At 32.7% G+C, this 23,156-nt stretch overlaps 3 protein-coding genes and 1 long non-coding RNA gene across 5 annotated transcripts; 3 read left to right on the top strand and 1 right to left on the bottom strand.

Annotated features, from left to right (window-relative positions):
* Positions 1-2,025: 2,025 nt before the first annotated feature.
* LOC18052071 (UDP-glycosyltransferase 92A1) lies at positions 2,026-3,594 on the top strand. The gene has a single exon (XM_006445928.2). It carries the CDS (start codon positions 2,026-2,028, stop codon positions 3,505-3,507), a length of 1,482 nt encoding a protein of 493 aa, XP_006445991.1. The 3' UTR covers positions 3,508-3,594.
* Positions 3,595-5,856: 2,262 nt separating this feature from the next.
* LOC18052070 (lysine-specific demethylase JMJ30) lies at positions 5,857-9,797 on the bottom strand. Of its 2 annotated transcripts, none has more exons than XM_006445927.2 (6): positions 9,274-9,797; positions 8,546-8,755; positions 7,562-7,696; positions 7,320-7,463; positions 6,529-6,621; positions 5,857-6,419 (listed from the first exon to the last, which is right to left on the bottom strand). In XM_006445927.2, exons 1-6 carry the CDS (start codon positions 9,703-9,705, stop codon positions 6,228-6,230), a joined length of 1,206 nt encoding a protein of 401 aa, XP_006445990.1. In that variant the 5' UTR covers positions 9,706-9,797; the 3' UTR covers positions 5,857-6,227. The 2 variants fall into 2 exon arrangements, with proteins under 2 accessions (XP_006445990.1, XP_024047519.1); XM_024191751.1 differs by having other exon boundaries at positions 6,352-6,419; positions 6,510-6,621.
* A 1,897-nt stretch (positions 9,798-11,694) lies between these two features.
* Positions 11,695-12,080, top strand: LOC18052069. The gene is made up of 3 exons (XR_002907320.1): positions 11,695-11,754; positions 11,880-11,952; positions 12,050-12,080. It is a non-coding gene; the product is annotated as an uncharacterized LOC18052069 (long non-coding RNA).
* A 6,171-nt stretch (positions 12,081-18,251) lies between these two features.
* Positions 18,252-19,305, top strand: LOC112101201 (histidine-containing phosphotransfer protein 4-like). Its single transcript, XM_024191964.1, has 6 exons — positions 18,252-18,337; positions 18,418-18,554; positions 18,637-18,705; positions 18,854-18,925; positions 19,035-19,107; positions 19,226-19,305. Exons 1-6 carry the CDS (start codon positions 18,278-18,280, stop codon positions 19,247-19,249), a joined length of 435 nt encoding a protein of 144 aa, XP_024047732.1. The 5' UTR covers positions 18,252-18,277; the 3' UTR covers positions 19,250-19,305.
* Positions 19,306-23,156: the final 3,851 nt, after the last annotated feature.

The following is a 23,156-nucleotide window of genomic DNA, read 5'->3' as shown; positions in this document are numbered from 1 at the left end:
ATTGTTATATACAATGAGAATAACTTTACCAAGATGTATGGCCAATTGGAGTTCCAACTATGGACTCTTAATTTCCTTCTCTTTAGAAATTAGTTGGTGCATAGTATTAAAAAAAATGATGGGACTGCACAAAAAACGATTTAACTATTGCCAATATATATCTTCTATTAAAGAAAAAATATACGGCTGTATTAACGTCCAACGATACACTAATACAGGTGTGTGTTCGAGGGGCAGATGCTCATTAAATTTTCCCGACGTGTTTCTATGGCTCACTTAAAAAGCCTACGACTTTTCTTGCTTCGCGAAGAAAGCCCACTTAAAGCGTCCAAACACGAATTGGGTCTGCTATTTGGTAATGGACATGTCCCTTAACATCGTCGTCACGAAGAGATGAAAATAATTTATTTTATTATATTTTTTAAATGATAAGGGATGGATAAAGTTTAAATTAATTTTTAGTCTCTTATTTTTTTAAGATTTAGATTTGGATGACCAGCTAAATAAAATTGATTGAAAACCTCTCGTCCACACTCTCGACCAATTATGTTTTGTCTAAATGGGCACGATATATCTTTATCTTTTTTATGTTACCAATTTCGTAGCCTCCACATGAGTTACAATAAGTTTACTCCGAAAAACTCAACACATAGATTGCATATTTTATTCCTTAACCTAAAATCAAGATTACAATCATCATCGCATGTTAGCTTAAAAATTGACTACTCTTCATCAACAAATGATTTCAATGAGAGTCTCATGAGTTATCTAAGTGACTTTTAACATTTTTATTTAGTTGGTCACTCAAGTTCAATTTCTGAAAAAAGATTTGAGGGTTAAAATTTATATTTTGATTCACCACATCTTAAAAAAAATTAAAAAAATAAACAAAGAATGCCTATGAAATTTATTATTAATAGAAAAAATATGAGTTCAAAATATGAGTTTAGAGTACTCTCTAAAAATATTTCTCCCTCCTCTTTCATTATTTGTAACATTTATACGAATGTTTATATAACGGATCGAAATATATGCACAACAAGAAGTAAACAGAAACATAATAATGCACCTGAAGCACCTTATAACGTTATAACGTTAGACAGGCAAACATGAAGATAAAAGTGAGCTCTTCAAGTCAGAATTCAGCATTCTATTCACAGCGTATGTCTTATGGTGGTTGTGGTTTAAGAGGTCTTTTCAGCACGATATGAATTGATGAGGCAATTGCTTTTAAATTGATAATATTTCAAAAAACAAAATGTATCCTTGAGGTGATAGCTTTTATGAGTATCTTAAATTAGGCTATGAAAATGGGATCACCATGTCGTTGGTAGCCTAATAAACATTATGTAAAAGGAAAGTATTATCTTCAAATTTTTGAACTATCTATTTTTATTTTCCAAATTAAAGCGATAATTTTTCCAAAGTTTTACACAAGTTATATTAAACAAGCCCTAAAGTTGGCCTCATTTCCATAGTGGGTCAAAATATTGTTCTAATGTCAGTGATCGCATGTTGACCAGTAAACTTCACATTGAACAACTTTTTATTCCCCCACCGTGACGCTAGCCTGAAAATCAGCATTTGTTGCTCCTTTTTCAAATTCAGGTCCTACAAATTTTGGAACTCAGTAATAAAATATCTAAATCACTAATCTTTAATTATTTCACAAAATGATATAAATGATGTAAAATTTTCATTTATGTAGTACAGGTCCTGGTCCGGTAGTTCCTATTAAAATGATCAATTACATACACTGAATTTTTTAGTCTTTGGCAATCACAATACAAAAGTTGGTAACAAAGCAATAAAGGGTACTCTATGTATGCAGTAAGTTCGGGGACATATTTTATACACATAAGAAAACCCTGTCCTTATTTGCGAAAATGTGATTACTCAAGGACACATGTGTCATTACGGAAGATATGGAAATTTCAACCTTATAATAACCTAAAAACCTCATTCAAATTATTCAACTCAATTCTCCTTCTCCAAACTTCTCTTCAGCATCATCATCATTCAGCAATGGCGCAAAGCAAAGAAAATATTGTAATGTTTCCATTCATGGCACAAGGCCATATCATTCCCTTTCTAGCCTTGGCCCTTCACATAGAACAAAGACACAAAAATTACAGCATAACCTTTGTCAGCACCCCTTTAAACATCAAGAAACTAAAATCATCTCTCCCTCCAAACTCCTCCATTGACTTGCATGAAATTCCTTTCAATAGCTCATCTCATGGCCTTCCTCCAAATTCTGAAAATTGTGATGTCCTTCCTTACAATCTTGTCATTCATCTCCTTAGAGCTTCAACTTCTTTGAAACCTGCTTTTAAAGAAGTGATTTCTAGTCTCATAAATCAAGGCCGGCCTCCACTTTGCATCATTGCTGATATTTTCTTTGGGTGGACTTGTGGTGTTGCCAAGGAGCTTAATGTGTTTCATGCAATTTTTAGTGGTTCTGGTAGCTATGGCTTGGCTTGTTACTATTCCTTTTGGACAAATCTTCCTCACAACAAAGTTACTTCAGATGAGTTTGTGTTGCCAGATTTTGAAGAGGCTTCAAGGATTCATAAATCCCAATTGGCTTTGAATATGTTAGAGGCTGATGGGACAGATTCTTGGTCTTTGTTTCAAGGTGAAAATTTTCCTGCGTGGGTGAATTCTAACGGGATTTTGTGTAATACCATTGAAGAGTTTGATCAGATTGGATTCATGTACTTGAAGAGAAAGCTAGGCTTGTCAGTTTGGCCAGTGGGGCCAATCTTGCTATCATTGGAAAATCGAGCAAAAGCAGGCAAAGAAGGCGGAACATCCATAAAGTTTTGCAAGGAATGGCTTGACTCAAAGGATGAGAATTCAGTTTTGTATATATCTTTTGGGTCAATGAACACTATTAGTGCATCACAAATGATGCAATTGGCTATGGCATTGGAGGCTAGTGGGAAAAACTTCATTTGGGTCGTTAGGCCACCAATTGGATTTGACATAAATTCAGAATTTAGATCCAGTGAATGGTTACCTGAAGGGTTTGAGGAGAGAATTAGAGATTCAAAAAGGGGTCTTTTGATGAAAAATTGGGCACCCCAATTGGAGGTTTTGTCACACAGAGCTACATGTGCATTTTTGAGTCATTGTGGATGGAACTCAGTACTTGAAGCTTTGATTCATGGGGTGCCAATAATTGGATGGCCTATGGCTGCTGAGCAATTTTTCAATGCCAAGTTTTTAGAACAAGAGATGGGGGTTTGTGTGGAGGTTGCTAGAGGGAAGACTTGTGAAGTAAAACATGAAGATGTGGTTGCAAAAATTGAATTGGTGATGAATGAAACAGACAAAGGGAAAGAAATTAGAAGAAAAGTTTCTGAAATTAGGGAGATGATCAAGAATGCCATGAAAGATGAAGAAGGTTGCAGGGGATCTTCAGTCAAAGCCATGGATGATTTTCTCAGCGCTGCAATATCAATGAAGAACAAGATCAATGGAAGAGTCAACAATGGAGCTTGAGGCTTGAGCTATGTAGCTTTATCGTTTAGTATACTAAAATCTTCAAGGTTATAAAGCAAATATAGCTTGTTTTCTTGTTTATTGAGAAGTCGCTGCATCTTGATGCATGTACCCTTTTATTTTTTAATTGTTGTATTCAACCTATATATTACAGTTTAGATACATATATTACATTTTAATCTAAAGGAGAAAAAGCACTCTACAGAAATTCGAAGTTGAGCAAATCCAGATTATGATCGTTTGATGCAAATTGCTTTTTGCTAACTTGGAACTAGAGGGTAATGTAAAATTTACCTTTTTTTTTTTTTTCATTAATAGCTACTAGTGATTGGAAATTCACGTGTTATATTTTCTAGCTTAATTATGGGGTTTTACTATTTTTGATTGCAAATTGCATTAAGTCATGCAATTGGCCCTTTCACTTTTAAGTCTTATCAACTGAACTTCACCACTCTTCCAACTTTGAAATTTCATTTATATTTAAACTTTGTTTTCTTCAACAGGACCATGATTGAGACAAATCATGAAGACTAATCCTCTCGTATAAATTAATATAAGCGTGGAATAGTTATAGGTTGTATTTGGTGTAAATTTTTGAGTTTTGCTTGACAAATCCAATGGATAAGAGCAGGCTACTGATTTTAAAATCAATAGATTATAATATAATAATTAAGATAAAATAAAATAAAACAAACGACCAGACCAAGACTATACCAAAACAAACTTTGCCTTTCGTCAGCTTCTAGAAATAGAGCTAATGCCGTGCACAAGCAGCTTCTTTTGATTTTGCTTTATTGGACATGACCTAATAAAGCTCTATTATTATATTGGGCAAAACTATCTTACTCCCGTTGTACTAAATACCATTTTGGTATTTTTTTAGTAGTCCCTGTAGTTTTTTATAAATAATAAAAATTATAAGTTTTAAAAATTTTATACAATAAGTCCCAATTAAAATATAATAATTTCAAAATTCTAAAAAGTTTATTTGACATTTTCTTCAACAATCCCTATTTTTTTCTATAAATAATAAAAACTATAAGTTTTAATAATTTTATGTAATAAACCCAATTAAAATATAATAATTTTAAAATTCTAAAAAAATTATTCTCTCTATCTCCTTCTCAATCAATTTTAAATTTAAGTTTCATTCTTTATAATTCTAAATTTAAGTGATGGAATAAATATTATATAATTTACTTTTTTTCATATTAAATAAATAATTGATCGGCTTCATACGTGAGATAAAGTATAAGTAATTTTACATAATCTCAAATTTACATATAGAATTTTATTATTTTGAAAATATTATTTATAAACTCTATAATGAATTTAAATGACTATCCAAGCATTTATTTAATATTTATTTATTTTCCATTTTAATATTGTCAAAATTTATATAAAACCTTATCTAATTTTGTGTTACACTAAATACAAAATAGTATTATGAAAATATAATTGGTATTTTAAGTAAATGGAAGTGGAGAGTATTTTAGCAAGTTAAAATAATCCATCCATATTTTTAATATATAAATATGTTCGTTTACTAAATTACCTTTGATAATAAAATATTTAACGGACCAATGTGTCAAAATTTTATAATTTAATATTTTCTTATTCTTTTAGTAAACATAAGAGACCACATCGTTAATAACTAAATAATAACATTCTAACGGTTGGAATAGCCTTTGCAACTCTTGGTTGATCCAATGGTTAGATCACAAAAAAAACAAAAAAATAGGTATGAAACAACAGGCATTATAGCTGGACCCATAGAGTATATACATGATCCATATAGATGGTCAGAAAGTACATTTTTTTACCATTTATTTTATTGGTCCATGTATATGTAAATTCTAGTCCTACAAACGTAATGGGTAGGTGGGTTTTCACTTTTTCTTGTTCTTCCAGAAGGGAAATTGGACTTTGAAGTTCCCTTCCTTTCTTTTCTAACTTACAGAAGAAACATCAATGCTACGATACTGCTAGGAATATCGACCATCAGATCATTAGAAAGTCAACATAATTTTTTAAAATATTCAGACTATAAATTAAAGTAGTCACTGGTGGAGTTGATGATGCTGAATATAAGATTTTATAGTTAAAGAAGATTCATTGAAACATCAAAACATAAAGTTAAAGCCCCACATAACTCTCCAAGTCTCACAATCATGGGTATGGTTCAATCTTTTTAATTTATAATAACAAAGGCAACTCCATCACTCTTTTTTAGCTTCACCATCACATTTCGCCATTTTCACAATCAATAATCGAAGCAATCAGGCAACCCATTACAATTCCAAGAAATTTATCAAATCATACCACTATCTCGATCATCAGAAGGATGAATATTTCATTTGACAGCATCCGCATTTGCTTGAGAGCATGATTGCAAGCATTAGTTCAAAGCATTTGTTAATGATCAAGCATTCTGAAGCAACGTCAAAACATTATTGTTGCTAAAACTGCAAATAGTAAATGGTCAAGTCCAGACCAGAAAAGCTGAAATGATATTTGAAAATGTTACAGATTTCTACAATACAAATATCTCGTAGTTGATTACAATCAACTAACAATCAAAATGTTCCTATATAAGATGATGATAATACACTCTAAACCATCACTGAATTCTGCTCCTTTTGTTTGTATAAAGATTATATCTAATATTGTTGTACCCAGATCTCTATCAGAAACAACTTAGCACGCATATAAACGATTTGTTACGAGTATGCAGTTGAACTTCCACCATCACTCCACCAAAAGCTAACTGAAAAACTTATAGAAAGAGAGCGTACGTAGTGCCACCATTTGGGTGGGATGTAAAGCATTTCACCTTCGTCTAATATACAGTCAAAAAATTCTAGGTCACGCACCTTTGGAAACTTTGTCTCATCTATGTTGTCTAGATCAACCTTCAAATAGAGCAGGAGGATATTTTTTAGATTCACAATTACAGCATTAGTATACAAAGAACAGGCATATTACTGTAGACTAAGTCTTACAATTCAAGTTAATAGCTACCTGGCTGGAATTGCAAAGCATGGTTTCGGAGTATGGATAAAGTTCCTCTGACAATGAAGCTGGGTAAAGTCTAATATACTTTTTACCAACAACCTGAAAATGAAGAGGCAAAGGAATGGATTGTTTCAGCCAAAAAAAGCCTGAATCAGTAGATATGGTAATCGTATAAACAAACCACACAAGTATCCACACATGTCTATTAATGAAGTATGCAAGAAACACCGGACAGGCATATTCAGGAATGGAACTTATCCAGTAAATGATCTCCAATAAGAAAACTAATCATAGACCTAGCATATTGTTGGATTTATGAAGCACATAAAATTTGAAAAAAATGAAGCTGTAGCACTTATCCAAGGATGCGAATAAACACAAATTAGTACTAACAAGATAATTAAATAATTCGCTGCCCACAGCCGTCTGATCCAGCAGCATTTAATCTATCCATATCTATGGGGACAATAGTGAGGCCACAGGGTTTGATGAAAGGGTGAATATATTTTGGCCTGGGGGGGCGGGGGGTTTTGGGGGAGAGAAAGTATAGGAAAAAGAACAAGAATCCACCGGCTAATTGAACAGGAATACGTGCTTATATTTGATCTCAGGCGTTGGCCACTTAATCTATGAAAAGAATGACAAGTTGTTACACAGGTACTGCAAAAAAGTTAAAGAGTTTAGCAATATTTGAAATCTTAATGGCAGACATAATAACAGAAGACCAGGAGTAAAGAGTTTAACCACAACCTCCTAAAAGTAGATGTACGTTGAGATAATGCACAATACAGAGATACCTGAGCAAGTATATTATGGTGTGGATCATGATGCAGGGGCGTCACAGTTCCGGCTGGACCAAACCAAGCATTAAGAGACCTCAACTCCCCACCACCAACAAAACAATAGTCAGGAATACAAATGTCATTCCGTAGTTCGTTAATCTGCCGTTTGAGTAAATCACCAATGAGTTAAGTTTCACCATTGAGAACTTTAGATGTACTAATTCCCGGCTGTAATATTTGATCAGATGAATGCATACCTGATCAAATAATTGATGCTGAGCAAGATAAGTAGGGACACTAGCAGAACTGCCATTCGATTGAATCCTTTCAAGAAATTGGGAGAAGGGGATCAGCTCTTGCTTCCAATCTTGGCACAAATAGTTTTTACCAACCTGTAAAGCATTTCAACTTTACCAGTTTTCAGTTAATTAAAAAAAAAAGCAGAAGAAGAAGGAAGAAGAAGGTGATTGAATCAAGCATTTAGTGAAGTAAAAATGCAATGGCAAAAGCTCTTTTGCCAGAAAAAAGTAGAAATTGAAAAAGCAAAAAATTAAAAGAGAGACAGAGAGAATGAAAGAGGAAACTGCATTCAACATACCATGGATATTTGACTAAGTTAACAACAAAGGATATGGAAGTTTTTGAGACCTAATGGCACATTTTAATTTAAAAAGAACAATTCAGTGGGGAAGATAATGATCTATGGCTCATCTGATTTTAGTAGGTATGTGGTGGTCATCACCATTCACTCTATACCAGCCTCCTATTGTTTACCAATCCTTGCTAGACTTATCACTGTTTAATTATGCCTGTTCAATAGCCTAACAAGCCTTGTCTAAAAAATTGTAACTCATCACCAGGAAATCTAGCCTCCCAATTTGATGGCTTTCATATGCTAAAATCCTGAAATTTACACTACTAAAATAATTTAAATTACATTTAATCATCATCTCCTCAAGTTTCCTCACACATCTTGCTCAAAGCTTGTATTTTCAACTTAAGTCTAACAAAGCTCACTTATCACATGGCTCCAAAGATAAGCTGTACAATTCATTCTCTGTTAAACTTATGAAGGAACTAATATCATGTTGCTCTCTAAGTGAATTGGTAACATATGAAAATTACCACATTGAATTAGATTACTATACAGACAATTAATAGCCAAAACTAAAAGAAAATGTCATCCTTAGCAATTTATTGATTCTTCTGAAATTTATCAAAAGTACAGAAGGATTAATTACCTCAACTGGAACTGTGCGGTCACCAGCAACTCTTTTAAGGTAATCCAAGTCATTCCAGTTTGTCCTAGCTGGCCAATGTGCCATACAATCAGTAATTATAACCGGAGAACCTGATAGGAAATATTCACTTAAAAATCCCTCCAGCGATAAAGCAGACCTCTTCACCACAAGCTTACAAGATAGAGACCTATTTGGCAAAACCTGAAGCGCCTACAAGTTCAAAAGAAGCACCATCAATGGTTTATCACCGATTAATTTCTCTCCCAGCAACACGCAACAAGCCAACACAATCCCATTCACACAGCAAACCAGATAAAAAGACAAGCTATTATAAAGTGCTGATCTTCGTGGCAAAAATAGAAATCAGCTGGGTAAATTCATTACGAATATAGAAGCTTTGTAGTACTATTTGATCAAGACTTCTTGAGTCCAAATCTTTCGAAAACTCTATTCTGTCAAATAAATTTCAGCATTACTGCAAAGAAAAAAATTCGGATTTCAAGGAACATTAAGTGCCACCCATGAAAGGTTAAACTGTAATGTGTCATATAATATTCGAAATTAAGCGAAATCACAGCAACTTTAAGCATGGCTTCAATTGAATTACAGGAAAGCTATCTCTAAGCTCAATGTATCTCCAGATAACATACACAATCATAGTGCATTATTAAATTAAACACATGAAAGATTGAATTTCCTTTTTTTTTTTTTAAGAAAACGAACCTCACCTTAGCTGTATTAAACTCCTCAGAGACTAATCGATTAGCTTCTCTTTCACCAAAACGCTCATTTTCACCTTCTCTAGCTTTCAACGACAATGTTTCGATAGCAGAATCCAAATCCTTTCGCAAAACCGGCCCGCCCATGAGCACTCCCATATCCAAAACCCTAAGCGCCTCCTTAAACTCGCCGTTCCGATAATGGTACTTCGCCCCGTGCAAGCACGCCATCGAGTACGCGTCGCGCCACACCGGTAACACCGAGTGCCATGGCCCCGAATGCAGCTGCTCCCACGCCAAGTCACGCGCCGCCTCCGCCGCGCGTATGTCCGCCGCCGCCAGAGCCGCCATGCCGACGTAGGCGTATCCGCCGTGCTCCGAAATGGTCTGCAGGAGCCTTGGCGACTCCTCGTCCATGATCGGCGTCAAGAGCTCGTCCATTAGTTTGTCGAGTGGACGCGTGTACGCGTGAAAATTTTTGGACTAAATTGCAAGAAATTGAAAGTTTGAAAATTGAAGCGAGTGACAGCGAGCGAGTAGGGAGTAAGATATTTATAAGGGGGACAAAGAGAGAGAATGATTGGAAGAGGGGTCCTATTTTAATCATTGGAGTACTTGAAGGGGTAGTGATGATATTAATGGAGATATTTGTTAAGATACTTACTTCAGTTATTTTTATGAATGATGAGGGTAAAGATGTAAATTTGTGCCGGGCGACCCGAAAATCTTATTATTCAGCTGTTTACTATCTCATTAGCTTAACTGACGAGAGAGAGTGAGATAAGAGGAACTTGAGAGGGGTGATAATGATATTTTGAGATATTTGAAGTGGCAGTTAGTTAGTTATCATGATTGATGAGAGAGAGAGAGAGAGAGAGAGAGAGATATTTTTAAAGCTTCTGTTTTGTGATGGGTACGTAAGATATTTTTCAGTACTTTCTGGGATTTTCTAGAACATTTGTGAAAATTGTGAATGTGATGCGATTGCTTATCTTCATGGCGTTAAGATTATGAACGTGGAATGAGCATGCTCAACTAATTTTCTGAAGGTGTGTCCTTTCTTTCTAATGATTTTTTAAATTTATTTTGAAAATAAAAATATTTTTTTTCGAAAATATAAGTTTTGAACATTAGAGAAAGAGTACAAGAGCTTCTTTTTTTTTTTGGAATTAGTTTTTAAAAGATCGAAAATAATAAAATATATTTGTTAAATAGAAACAGGTAAAACACCTAGAAAGTTAATTGTCATTCTCAAAACTTCAGTTTGAAAAATGATTGACAACACTAATATTGTGCTTTGGAACCGGTTAAATTACGTTTAACGTAACTTACGCCAGACACAGCAACAGTAACAAGTTTCACCACTATACATTGTTGCTGTGCCTAGCGTAAGTTACGTTAAACGTAACTTAGCCAGAGCCTTGTACTTTTTATTTTGGATTATGAGAGTTGATGTCAAGTGGAGTTGTCTTTGTAAAACAAGTTGGATATATGATTTTTATACAAAATATTCATCTTTAAATAAATTATTCTTAAAATATTCACAAACTTCACAAGAATTGATAGTTTTCTTTTTGGTTCTCATCCTGTGTGATAATTTTTGTCATGCAAAATACAGTTTTCATGATATGTTAGTTGATTTAATTTAATTTTTTTTCCCTTTCGTTGGTATATATAATATATGTATTTCAATTCCATAATACACTTTGCTCCTACATTTTGCATTTATTCCCAATTTAGCAAAGTGCTTTTAAAACTGCTTTTAGTGGAATCAACTTCTTGATTGTGTTGTTTGTTTTTTCTGAAAATGGAAAACAATCCTTTGCATCAACAAATTGCCACAATGAGGCAAAGCTTCTTGGATGAGGTAATTAACTTTGTTCAATTCTCTTGGGATATATAATATATTCTTCAAATTCAATTACCCTTTGCTTATTTTTTAATACATTAATGCATGGCAAAAATATTTTATGATCATCGTAGGAAATTCTCAACGATCAATTTATTCAATTGGAAAGTATGGCTACTGAAGATGATCCTGCCTTTGCTGAGGACACAATTAGTTTGTATTTCCAAGAAACCACCAAAATAATAGCCACCCTCGAGGAGGAATTGTAAGTTAAAAATAAAATAAATTTTTTTCATTACATATATATAAAATAAATCTCAATGTTTAATAATAAAAAGAATTAACAAATTTCATTTTTACTGTAAAGCGTCAAAGACCCCATTGATTACAATGCATTGGAGAAGTGTCTTCATGACTTTAAAGGATTATGTGTGAGGTAAAGGGGAAAAAAAATCTAAAAATATTCATAATGTTATTGTTACTGCAATAAATATTGTAGCTGCATAATTTAAAATGTTCTACAATTTATTGGAATCATTATGTTTCTTTTTTGTTTAAATATTTTTCAGCATTGGTGCCAGCAAAGTGCTCATTGAAGTGAATAAGGCAAGAGCATGCTGCGATAATGGGAATATAGAAGGGTAATTTTTTTTTTATTATTTCATTTTGTTTACCTATATTTTTATTTTATTTTATTTTACAGTGTGAAAATAGAAGTTAAAATTTTCATCATCATCTGAGCGCAAAATTATACATGTATTTACAGAGGCAAAGCTGCTTTGGAGAAAGTGAAAGTGGAGGAAGAAACTCTCAAGGCTAAGCTTGATTCTTACTTTCAGGTATTTTTGTTATTAATTTACTTTATTTTTTGCCTAATTCTTTGAATATAAAACAAAAATATTTTGGTAATAAGTGTGTTTATTTGTTAATTAACAGCTGGTGAAGCAAAGCTAAGGATCCGAAGTGACGGAGGAAAGAAGAAATGGAGAGCGACAGAGGACCAAATAAATGAATCCGCCATCTTAATATTAATAATTAAAAATAAAATAAACCTCTTGTGTTTGCTGATTTTGAGGTTTTAATTATCTCATGAGCTCTTTTTTTTTGTGGCATCTGAAATAAGGTGGTTTAATATTGAGGTTTTAGTATTTATTTAGGCAAATAAACTTGAAGTTTATATGAAATAAATTCTCTCCTTTCTTTTATTTTAATGTGATTTCACTTTTATATTATCTCTTTGGGTAGTAAATCAACATATGGAAGTTTATTTATCAAAACAGTGTTGTTCTCTTTTTCATAAGATGAAGGTTTAATAATTTTACTACTATTATTATTTGTAATTTCAGTATATGATGGATTATATTGAAATTATAAAACTTCATACAGGGACACAATTTTATTGAAAGACAACTTCCTCTTGCTTTCTCTTCTTTTTTTCTCAATAGAAATTGTTCGATTAATTGAAATTTTATAAAAAAAAAAAAGCCAATAACTTTATGACAATAACAAAACAAAGCCTTTACATTATTGTATCAGAACCAGCAATTGATTATTGGACCTACAAATTTATAAATATGTGACGCTGATATAGAGAGAATGGGTCCTATTTTTATAATTGGAGGAAACGAGGGCGGTAGTTATGACATCAACTGAAATATTTGATATGACCTTGTAGGCTTGTACAATGATTGATGATGATTGTTAAATGATGAAGCAGATATTTGAAAAAAGCTTTAATTTTTGGTGCATGGGTCAGTAAGATATTTTCTTGTCCAAGATCTTAATTTTTAGACTTTTCTAGAACTTTTGATATGAAAAATTGAAAATTGTGATTTTGATTTAATTAGTTGTTGTTTTCTTATTTTGTTCATTTAGCAGTCTGTTGGTTATCATTAATAAGACCCTGATTTTCAGAGTTATTTTGGTTAGTAAATAAATAGTTAATAATCTCATAGTATGTTAGGTATACTTTGGACTGAATTAGATTATATTCTGTTTTGTCTTGTGTGATAATCTGGGCTAATAGATTAATAAATTATATCAGTTTAATAGTGATTAGATACTTAAAATTATTTTATTTATAATAATAAATTAACAAATAAAAATTTTATTTAACTTAGTGTAAGACTTGTCATGTAAAAATATACACATATCACATATAAACTTGCTCGATCAGATATCAAATATCTCTTTTAATTATCTTCAAAGAAAAAAGATGAAAATGAATTTTCCTTCTTGGAGGTCTATTCTTTAGAATAATAGTATGCAATTTCTTTTTTCTGTGATAAATTGGTTGACGTTAACAAAATTTATCATATAGAGGACATGTTGTAAATGTACGTACATTATGTATGACAAGTTGCTTGTCATTAGATTTTTACTCTGGAGCTACAAATGTATGATTTATCATTTATTCATTCATACATCAATGGCATCTTATACAATTTACATAAATAGTATGACAAGTTTATTTATATTTTCAATATAGATGACATGTTTTAAAATATTATAGGACTTGCCATTCATATATCTACCATATAAAAGATATGTCGGAAATATATATATATATATATATATATATATATGTATGTATGTATGTATGTATATGTATTATATTACTTATAAATCTAGAATGTAGATGACCTATCATATAATTAACCAATTGAAGCATTTAAAGAAGGAAAAAAAATTAATCTCATCCAATAAAAACTTTACTTAAATTTAACATTTTTGTTGTCATTGACTACAAAATTACATATTAGCAAAGCAAAAGCTGCTTACGAAAATTTGAAAATTGAGCAAGAAATGCTCAAGGCTAGCTTGTCTGTAACTTCCCAGGATTGAGTTATTCATTTATATTATTCTTACATTATTGTTTGATAATAAATAAAATGAATTTTGATAATTGCTCCATTAATTTATTCTCTAATTCAATATAATTAACGCGTTAATTTAAATCTTACACTTGAAAGTAACTTAGTTCCCACGACAATATGCAAATCGAGCATCAACGATGAATACCGTAACCGCAAATTTTTTTGCAAATTTCATATTTGGAAACCACACGATTCTTTTAATTTATGATTTGATTATAAATATCAGGATACCTTATGTTTTCATCCATGAACTTTCAAAAATTCTTGTTTTAACCAAATTAAACAATCTCTCTTTCTTTTTCTTTTTCTTTTTTATTAGCTTGCTTAGTTTTCTTATCAACTATTTTCCTTTCCTCCATGGAAATTAGGTTTTTTTTGTGGTTAAATATTTCATTTTTTAAACTCAAAATCTCTTTGCAAAAAAAGACCCAAAACCAATTGCAATGGAGGCATCAGGCATGGAGGCTATATCTGCACTTGATTAATCTAAATTGCTGTGGCATATCAATTACTTTATAATTTTTTTATCACATACAACCTATATATAATCAACTTTTTGCTTTCTATTTTATTTTGTAATTTAAGTTAGTGGAAATGAACGCTTCAATTGCAAAGAATTTTTTTTTTTTCAGAAAGAGAAAGCTTTCTTCCTAAATCCTAATATTTCTTTAACTACTAATCTACTATACAATGTTATGCTAATTTTTGTTAGAAACCATACATATTAGCACATTTTTATCGATTTTTGTTTGATTGATGAAATTAATCCTAATACGTTAAACAAATTACACGAATCAAGTTTTTTCAATCAATCATAAGAGAAATTGAAATTATGTTTTAATTAAAAAAAAAAGGTTTGTTTTGTTTAAAATTGAATGATAACACTTGAATCAAACACTCTCAAAACCTTAATTAATTGATCAATAATTATTAAATCTATGAAGCCCTAACCAAGAAAATGATCAATCACGGCATGCAGAAACAAGAAATTAAATCAAAAGAAAGATAAAAAAACAAATTTAAATGGTTCAAATGTCGAGATAGACACATACATCTTATTTAAAGGAACGTAACACCCGTTTTCTTTTAATTAATACCCCAGATTCGTATGTTTGGCATTATCAATTTTTTTTTTTCAAAAATGTCACAAACACGGCTTAATATTTCACTTAAATAAGCAATTCCGGATGGGTAAAATAATTCCCTTAGGATTTTATGAAATTTTAAGAGGATTATAAACATTTCTCACTTTTACAATAAATCAAATTAAAATATAATATATATATTTTTCATTTCTAATTCGCCAGTGCAATCTAATTTAAAATATTTGATTCACGTCGGTCATTAATTATTCAAATTGAACAGAACTTAGGCAAAAGAAACTAACTTAATAAGTGTGTGTGTGTGTATTTGTTAATTAATAGCTGGCTAATTAAGAGCATCATATATGATATATTTAATACAATTGATGCATGTGTTTAATCTTACACCTCCCATCAACGATGATATTAATTAAAAACAAACTTAAATAAATTAAAATAAATTAATTGCATGATTTACTCAATGCTCTGTTAATTTGTGGAAGCTGCTCTTAAATTAAAGCACAATCCCACTTCAAGAGTCTCAATTTTGTCGTCATGGCTTTATTTCTGCTGGCAATAAGCACTGAAGTGAAGGCAGGCCTATTCCATCAATTTCTCCCAGTTATGCACCATCAGCTGTAAGTGTTCCCTTGTTATTCTTTATTGACAAATTGGTGTTGGTTTCTTTATTTCTTTGATCTTATGAAAATGCTTATGCTTATCTTGTTTATTTATTATTTGTCAGGTATGGTTTTTAAACAATGACTATTGCTGGCTGGTTGAGTGTCGGATAGGGAAGGATAAGAGTGTTCCCATTGACTTCTTCTCCAGATGGTCATTTTGGCCCAAATTGAATAATTAATTTGTTATTTCTCTTATTGTCATACGAATCTTGCAATAATTTGAGAAAATAATTTTCTTACGATTTTATGAAATTTTAAAGGGAAATTTACATCAATAGCCATAAAAATTTTGGCTTTTTCCATCTTAACCCCCCAAACAAACTTCTATCAACATTAGCCATAAAAAAGCCTTTGAGACCAAAATACCCCTCTTTCTTATCTCTCCCCCAACAATCTCTCTCTCTCATCTCTCCCAAACCGAAGTTTTATAATGTATCGTGTGTCCTGCTTCTCCATTTATCGTGTCTTCTTTACAAGGGATGTCATCAATCCTTCGCAAATTAGAATAATATGTCATCATATCTCCATACGGATATGCCAACATAACAGTATATATTGATAATTAAGATACTTCACCGCAAATGAACATGAGAAAGTCTCCAATCCCTATTTCCTGGTTCAGAAACTTTCACAAAAGTGAAACTCCCAGTTTGGCTGTGGATTCTCCCTTCATTTTCTTTTTTTGTTTTTAAATTATTTTTGTTCTTTCTCTTCAGATGGCTTCACACTCAACTAATTACATCATTTAATTTCCTCCAAACCCGTAGCAATTATGGATTACTTTGAGCCCTAGCTAGTTAGACGCAGTTAAGTAGCCTAATCAATCAACAACCATATATTTCCTATAAGAGTAATTTAGTACGTACTTAAAAAACTCAAAACCCTACACAAAATACGTACACAGTTTATGAATTAGCAGCTTGTCACCATCATGCATTTGTATCTCCATTATTTTAGCAACCATGCATGTACACATGCATATATATATATATATATATATATATATGTATGTATTATGTATGTATGTAATCATTCTCCGACCATCATCCCCGTGAGCGAATGATATCTCCGATCATGGCCGACGTAATCATCGTCCCAACCCGTAGGCTTTATCTGATGAAACGAAACCTCGAAACTACTCTTCTGCAGCACATGATTCTCTTCTTCTTGTTCTCGTTCCACCCATGCAGCTTCATCCAAACCATCTAAAACCTCAGCATCATCAATAACATTACTACTGCTGCTGCTGCTGCTACTACTACTACTACTACAGTTAGGGACGTTCCATTTAACTTGATCAATGTATTCGTCCGGACTTGGCAGAGGTATTTTGAACGGTAGCCCTTTGATTTTTGCCCAGTACCGGCGCTTCGCGGCGTTGAAAGCCTCTTCGCCTGCTGAATCATTCCAGCGCATGACTTTGTGTGAGTCGCGTATATATTCTTCAAAACACGTCGGAGGAGAAGAGAGAAGAGATGCTGCATGATAGAGAGGTATCGACAGGCAAGCATTCCAGAAAACAATGTTGGTGCGACAGGCTGCCTGTCGCACCAGCCTATTGCACCAACACCGTGGCCAAAATTGTCTGTCGCACCAAGCTTCGTGCGACAGGCACCTGTCGCTCTAAGTTTTGGTGCGACATGCAATCTGTCGCTCTAAGTTTTGGTGCGACATGCAATCTGTCGCACCAACCTTCGTGCGACAGGCAGTCTGTCGTCAAATTCACTCATGACTCGCAGTTCCGAAACTCTCGATCAAGTTCAGAAGGGTAATTTGGGGAGAAAAGCGTGTGTTTGGCTAATGTTGATAGAAAAAAGTTGAGAGGATTAATTGTGAAAATAACAAAAATTTTATGGTTATTTTTGTAAATTTCCCAATTTTAAAAGGATTATAAACATTTTCTCATTTTTACAATAAAACTAATTAAGATCTATTCTTTCCATTTTTAATTCATCAAACCAACCTAAAAGTTTTTCAATTGGAAAACTTTTTATCTTTTCCTCTTCAGATTTCACTTCGTCAATTATTAGCAACGATTCAATATATTTTATTCAATACTCAGAGGAAAACTGATTGGATAGAATTAGATTCCAATTTCAAGATTAGATCAAATTGCATTAAATTTTAACAAAATACAATAATCTAGTTTCTAAATATTTTACTTTCATTCACCTTTAGTGCCTCACACTATTTGTGAAGAGTTCACCTTCAGCATAATCTTCATGCGCAGTCTGTGTTTAAACAAATCACAAAGTAATTTTCATGAAAAAATAAATAAAAGAATTGTTTGCCCACTTTGTTTATTGTGAAAATTCTTGTCATGAGAAATCCAATCTTCACGAGTTATTTTTTGCTTTTTGCGTATATATTCTTCGATTTCCACAAAGCAATTTTGCTGCTAAATTTTTCCATTTCTTGCCCATTGAGTACTTTGCTTTTAATTAAAGTTGCTTTTAGTTGAAGAAAATTTTACCTTTTTTTTTTTTCATTTCTTGATTTCACCTTTTTTTTTTCTGTTCGAAAATGGAAAGCAATCCACTGCATCAACAAATTGCCTCAATGAGGCAACACTTATTAGATGAGGTTATTTTATTTTATTTTTTTTTGGGGATCAAAGATTAATTAATTTTCATTACTTTTTGCTGATTATATATATTCTATAGGAAATTCTCGACGAGCAATTTGTTGAGTTGGAAGGTTTAGCTTTGGCATCTGATGAGGACCCTAACTTTGTTGAGGTTACAATTAATGTGTATTTTGAGGAGTCAAACGAACTGCTACCTATGATTGAGGATCTATTGTAAGTAAATTCATCAATTTCTCTAATAATAATAATATTATTATTATTATTATTGTATTTTTATAAATGCATATATGTACAGGGGAAAAAATCCCATTGAGGGAAGTGAAATGGAGAGGATCCTTCACAGGTTTAAAGGAAGCTGTGCGAGGTAACTAAGAAAAAAAAATATTAGTCTAAATATTCATGTTATTGAAATAAATTTATTTACTAATTTATGATATTCACATAATTTAGTGTTATTTTGTAATTTATTTCAATTAATTATTACGTTAGTTTTATAACTTGAATATTTTTAGTGTTGGTGCCAACAAAGTGAAAAATGAAGTGAATGTGGTGATAGCATGTTGCAGAAATGGGGATATCGAAGGGTGATTAATTTTCTTATTAATTACTTAATTTTATTGATTTTCTAGATTTCAAATATAAAATAAAAATGCAAATTAACTAACTGAGAGCAAACTTATAAAATATAAACAGTGCAAAGGCAGCTTTTGAACAAGTGAAAACGGAGCAGGGCAATCTCAAGGCTAAGCTTGACTCTTACTTTGAGGTATTATTGATGTGTTATTAATTTACTTACTTAATTAATAATTCTTTCTTAATCATGTGATTAATTATATAAATCATACACATTCTGATAATTGCTCTATTTATCTGTAAATTATCAGCTGGTGAAGCAAGCTAAGGCCTAAGAATCCAAAGTGATGGAGGCATCAAGAAATGGAGACAGAGGAGCAAGTGAATTAATCCACCATTTTAATATTTATGAATAAAATTAAAGCTCTGTGTTTGTTGTTTTTGAGGTTTTAACTATCTTATGAACTTTTTTTTTTTTCCTTGTTTCTGGAAATTGGATTTCCGATTAGTTGCATCTGAAATAAGGTGGTTTATTTAGGCATAATAAACTTTAATATTTTACAAAAAGATATAAATGTTTCTCATTCTCTGTCTCTCTTCCTTCAATTTCAGTTTGATCATTTTGGCTTATGTTGTCAGTTTTATAAAATCAATACAATCTTGGAATATGTATGAATTAATTAAAAAAACACATTAATCTATATTTTCTGAATTATTTTTCATTTTTTTTATATGGCAATAAGGTAGGTTTTGGTTATATATGAGTAGAGAGTAAATAGAGAGTAATTCAATGAAACAGATTACGGAGTCCAAGTTTAGAGAAATCAAAATTTTATTGCAAATTATGAGTTCAAATTAACATGACATGATGCTTAAGATGAGACATATCATAATAAAAATGTGAATAATTTGGCCATATTTATATTTATCAAGCAAGCTGCTGCAAAAAGCGTGGCAACAAAAATAAGCAAAACAAAACAAAGCAGCAAGCCGCAGCATTGTTTCAGTTTCAGAAAGCATCAGCAGCACACACACAAAATTGGCCAGGTAGGGAGCTGTACTACAATACAACACAAATTGTACAGTCTGATTCTAAGACAAATAAAGAAATATGACAACAACAAAAAAAATTGCAATATCATCATCCAAAATTTCTCAATAATCATGTGGGTAATTAGTTAATTTTGGCAATATAGGAAAAAAAATAACAATCATTCTAGAATTTATTTAGAACAAAAGCAAAGAAAAAGATTAATATTTTTATAAAATTAAAAGAGCTAGCAAGCAACCATTTTTTTATGAACAAAAACTTTACACAATATTAAAGAGCCACAAGATTAATTAAAAAGAGAGAGAGCAAGCAAGCTAGCTAGATATAGCTTCAAGGACCAGCGGGATTGTTATTGTGATGAAGAGGGTCAGGTCCTGTTGGCACTTCTCTTGCTGAATCTTCTACAACAACATTGGTGAAATTTGTTGAAGAATCTCCATCTTTTGCTTCAAAGTCCTACTCAGAAACAAAAGATATAAACCCAATAAATAAAAACAAACATACCCATTTTATAGAAAAAAAAGTTTAAAAAAAGTTTTTTTTTTTTTTTAATATATGGGTTGTGAAAATATGTTACCTGAGTGGCTGTGCTTGTGTGTTCCAAGCCTGAAAATGCCAAGAATAAGAAACGAAGTTAGTATTTTTATTTTTCAAAAAGAGATTAAGAATTAAAAAAAAAAAGGAAGAAGAAGAAGAAAAAGAGAGAGGCATTTTTGCTTGCTTAACTAGAGGAGTGGACTAATGGCAACAAAACAAGCATCAAAATGAGCACAAAAGCGTCCATTTTTTTGGCTCTCAAAGCCGACTTCAAAGCAGTCATTTTTGTTTTGTAAACAGACACAAAGAGAGGTCTCACTAAAATGTTAACCTGAAACCACTCTCTTTATAGCAACAGAAGAACTCCTTGATTACGTTTTTAGCCTTAGAGGAATTGTAGAATTACTAATTTGCTACCGCATGAAAGCCAAAATTGTGATGAGCGTAAAGTTGTCTTTTGTTAAAGCGAATGAGGGTATATGAAGAACCAATGTTTGTTTTGGTATGTTTTCAGGACAGGACAGACATTCTCGTACGGAGACTGATTTGCTTGAGCTGAGAGCGACACGTGGTTATATGTAATTGGCTTTGTATTAAAACTTACAGCTAGTGTTGTAATAGTGGCTAAGGAGTAAGGACGGCCCTTTGTTCCTCTGTTAATTATTTGTGAAATTAATTTTAAAGGAAAATCACACTTAGGTTCTTTATAAAAACAACACCTATATGCTCACACCATTTAGGACCATAGTTAGCACAAAACGGTTCGTTTGTGCTAACTATAATAGAGTTATTGTAGCTTCAAAACACACGCACTCGTCTTGCTCAAACGCAAGCGCAGACCACACACACACTCGTGTTACTGAAACGCAAACGCTGAGGAGAGAGAGACTCGCTGTGGAAAGTTTGTTTGACATAAGTTGTCTGACGATTTTGCCCTTAAAATGAAGATTACGCCTCATGACTTAAAATCGCTTGGGTTGTGTTTCTGTTTGATTTTTGTTTCTGCGTTTGTTCTTCCTCTTCGCTTTCGGCGAGTGAAAGAAATGAATAAACATTAGATGGAGTTTTATTCAATATTTAAAATTTTGTTAATTTGTAACGTGATTGGAATTTTAATTATTATAAGAAATAAGTTCTGGATCGAATTTTAAAATACTTTATTTTGAAGAAATTGTAAAACTGAATAAATGCTGCTGTTTGGCAGCTGAGAAAATGCAGAGGAAAAATTCTTTATTTCGTTAATGAATTGATATTTTTGTACATAAAACCAATCACGAAACGTGCAGCTATTTATACATGCTACACTTACTAACTAATTGCTTACTAACTGATTATTAATCACAAGCTCACTCAGCTAATCAATAACAGAATACAGAGTATGCATTGTGAAGTTAGTTAGGCTGATAACTGCTGCTGACGTGGACCTTCTGACGTGGCACTAATGACAGCTGGTAACTTGACACGCTGACTCTTCTTCTTCACTTCTGCGCAATGAGCTATCTTCACATATTTGAATACTCCAAAAAATGCAGTATGTTCACAAAATGTAATTGCCGATATAATTCCCCAGAACCCCAATTCCAGATTACTTAAATCACGGCGGGGGCTGCAGTATGTTCACAGGGTAAAAAATGCAGTATGTTCACCATTATTAACTTCTATTATGAATAAAATTAATAATTTTATTGTCACAACATTACGTCCGACGCTTTCATGGCTAATGATAGCCACCTCTGCTACACATATGCTCTCGCTGAAAAATCATTAAAAAAAAAAAGAATATAAGCAGGAAGTTGTTGGCCCGATGTTCGAACGCAAAAAACCCAACCGCAAAGAAGAGAATGAAAAACCGGCCATGGTAATTGTTAAAATACCCATTTTTATGGCCCTAAAATGACCGGAAAGCGGAAGCCTCGACATTGAGATTTGGTGGTCCACTGCCGGCTGTATCACTCTCACCATGTCTTCACATGGCTGATCGTGAGAGAGTCTTTGGATTGAACCGTCAGCATCTCATGATTATGCCCATTTAAGTCCGTCAAAACCAATTTCCAAATCTGAAACTGGGCTGTCGCCTGAATCTTGTTTTATTGCCTGGTTTTCCCCCAACGGATCAGTAGCTCATAACTCACAACAGAGCAGCATTTTGCTAATTTCCAACAGCAAGTTCTTACAGCAATTATCAACACAATTTGACTTCGCAATTGAATCTTCACATATTCGTAATTAGCACAACCAAAATTGGGCATTAATAAAACCAATTACCTCCACGAATCGGTTACGGCGGGCGACGACAAGTGAAGCCGAGAGAGTGAAGCTACAGCTGTCGACGGGGCAGAGAGAGAGAGCCAACGATCAAATGTGGAGAGACCCACGGCGAGAGAGAGAGAAAGCCGAAGGAGTGAGCAGTGAGATGCGTGAGAGGCCGGATGTGGAGAGACCCACGGCGCGAGAGAGAGAGAGAGAGCGTTGGCGGTAGAGCAATCCCACGATGCGTTTTGTGAGTTTGCATGAGAGTTGTGAGGCGAGTGTGTGTGTTTTGAAGCAACAGTAACTTCTTTTATAGTTAGCACAAAACTGTTAGTGCTCAGCGTGGGATGAATCTCATTTTCCATTACTAAAATTATGCCTAACCATCAAGAGTTTGTCCTAAA

The sequence above is a fragment of the Citrus clementina genome, unplaced genomic scaffold, assembly GCF_000493195.1.
Source record: "Citrus clementina cultivar Clemenules unplaced genomic scaffold, Citrus_clementina_v1.0 scaffold_2, whole genome shotgun sequence".
NCBI classification, from domain to species: Eukaryota; Viridiplantae; Streptophyta; class Magnoliopsida; order Sapindales; family Rutaceae; genus Citrus; species Citrus x clementina.
Note: the sequence above shows the minus strand (reverse complement) of the source record. Positions and strands in the feature narration are given on the sequence as shown.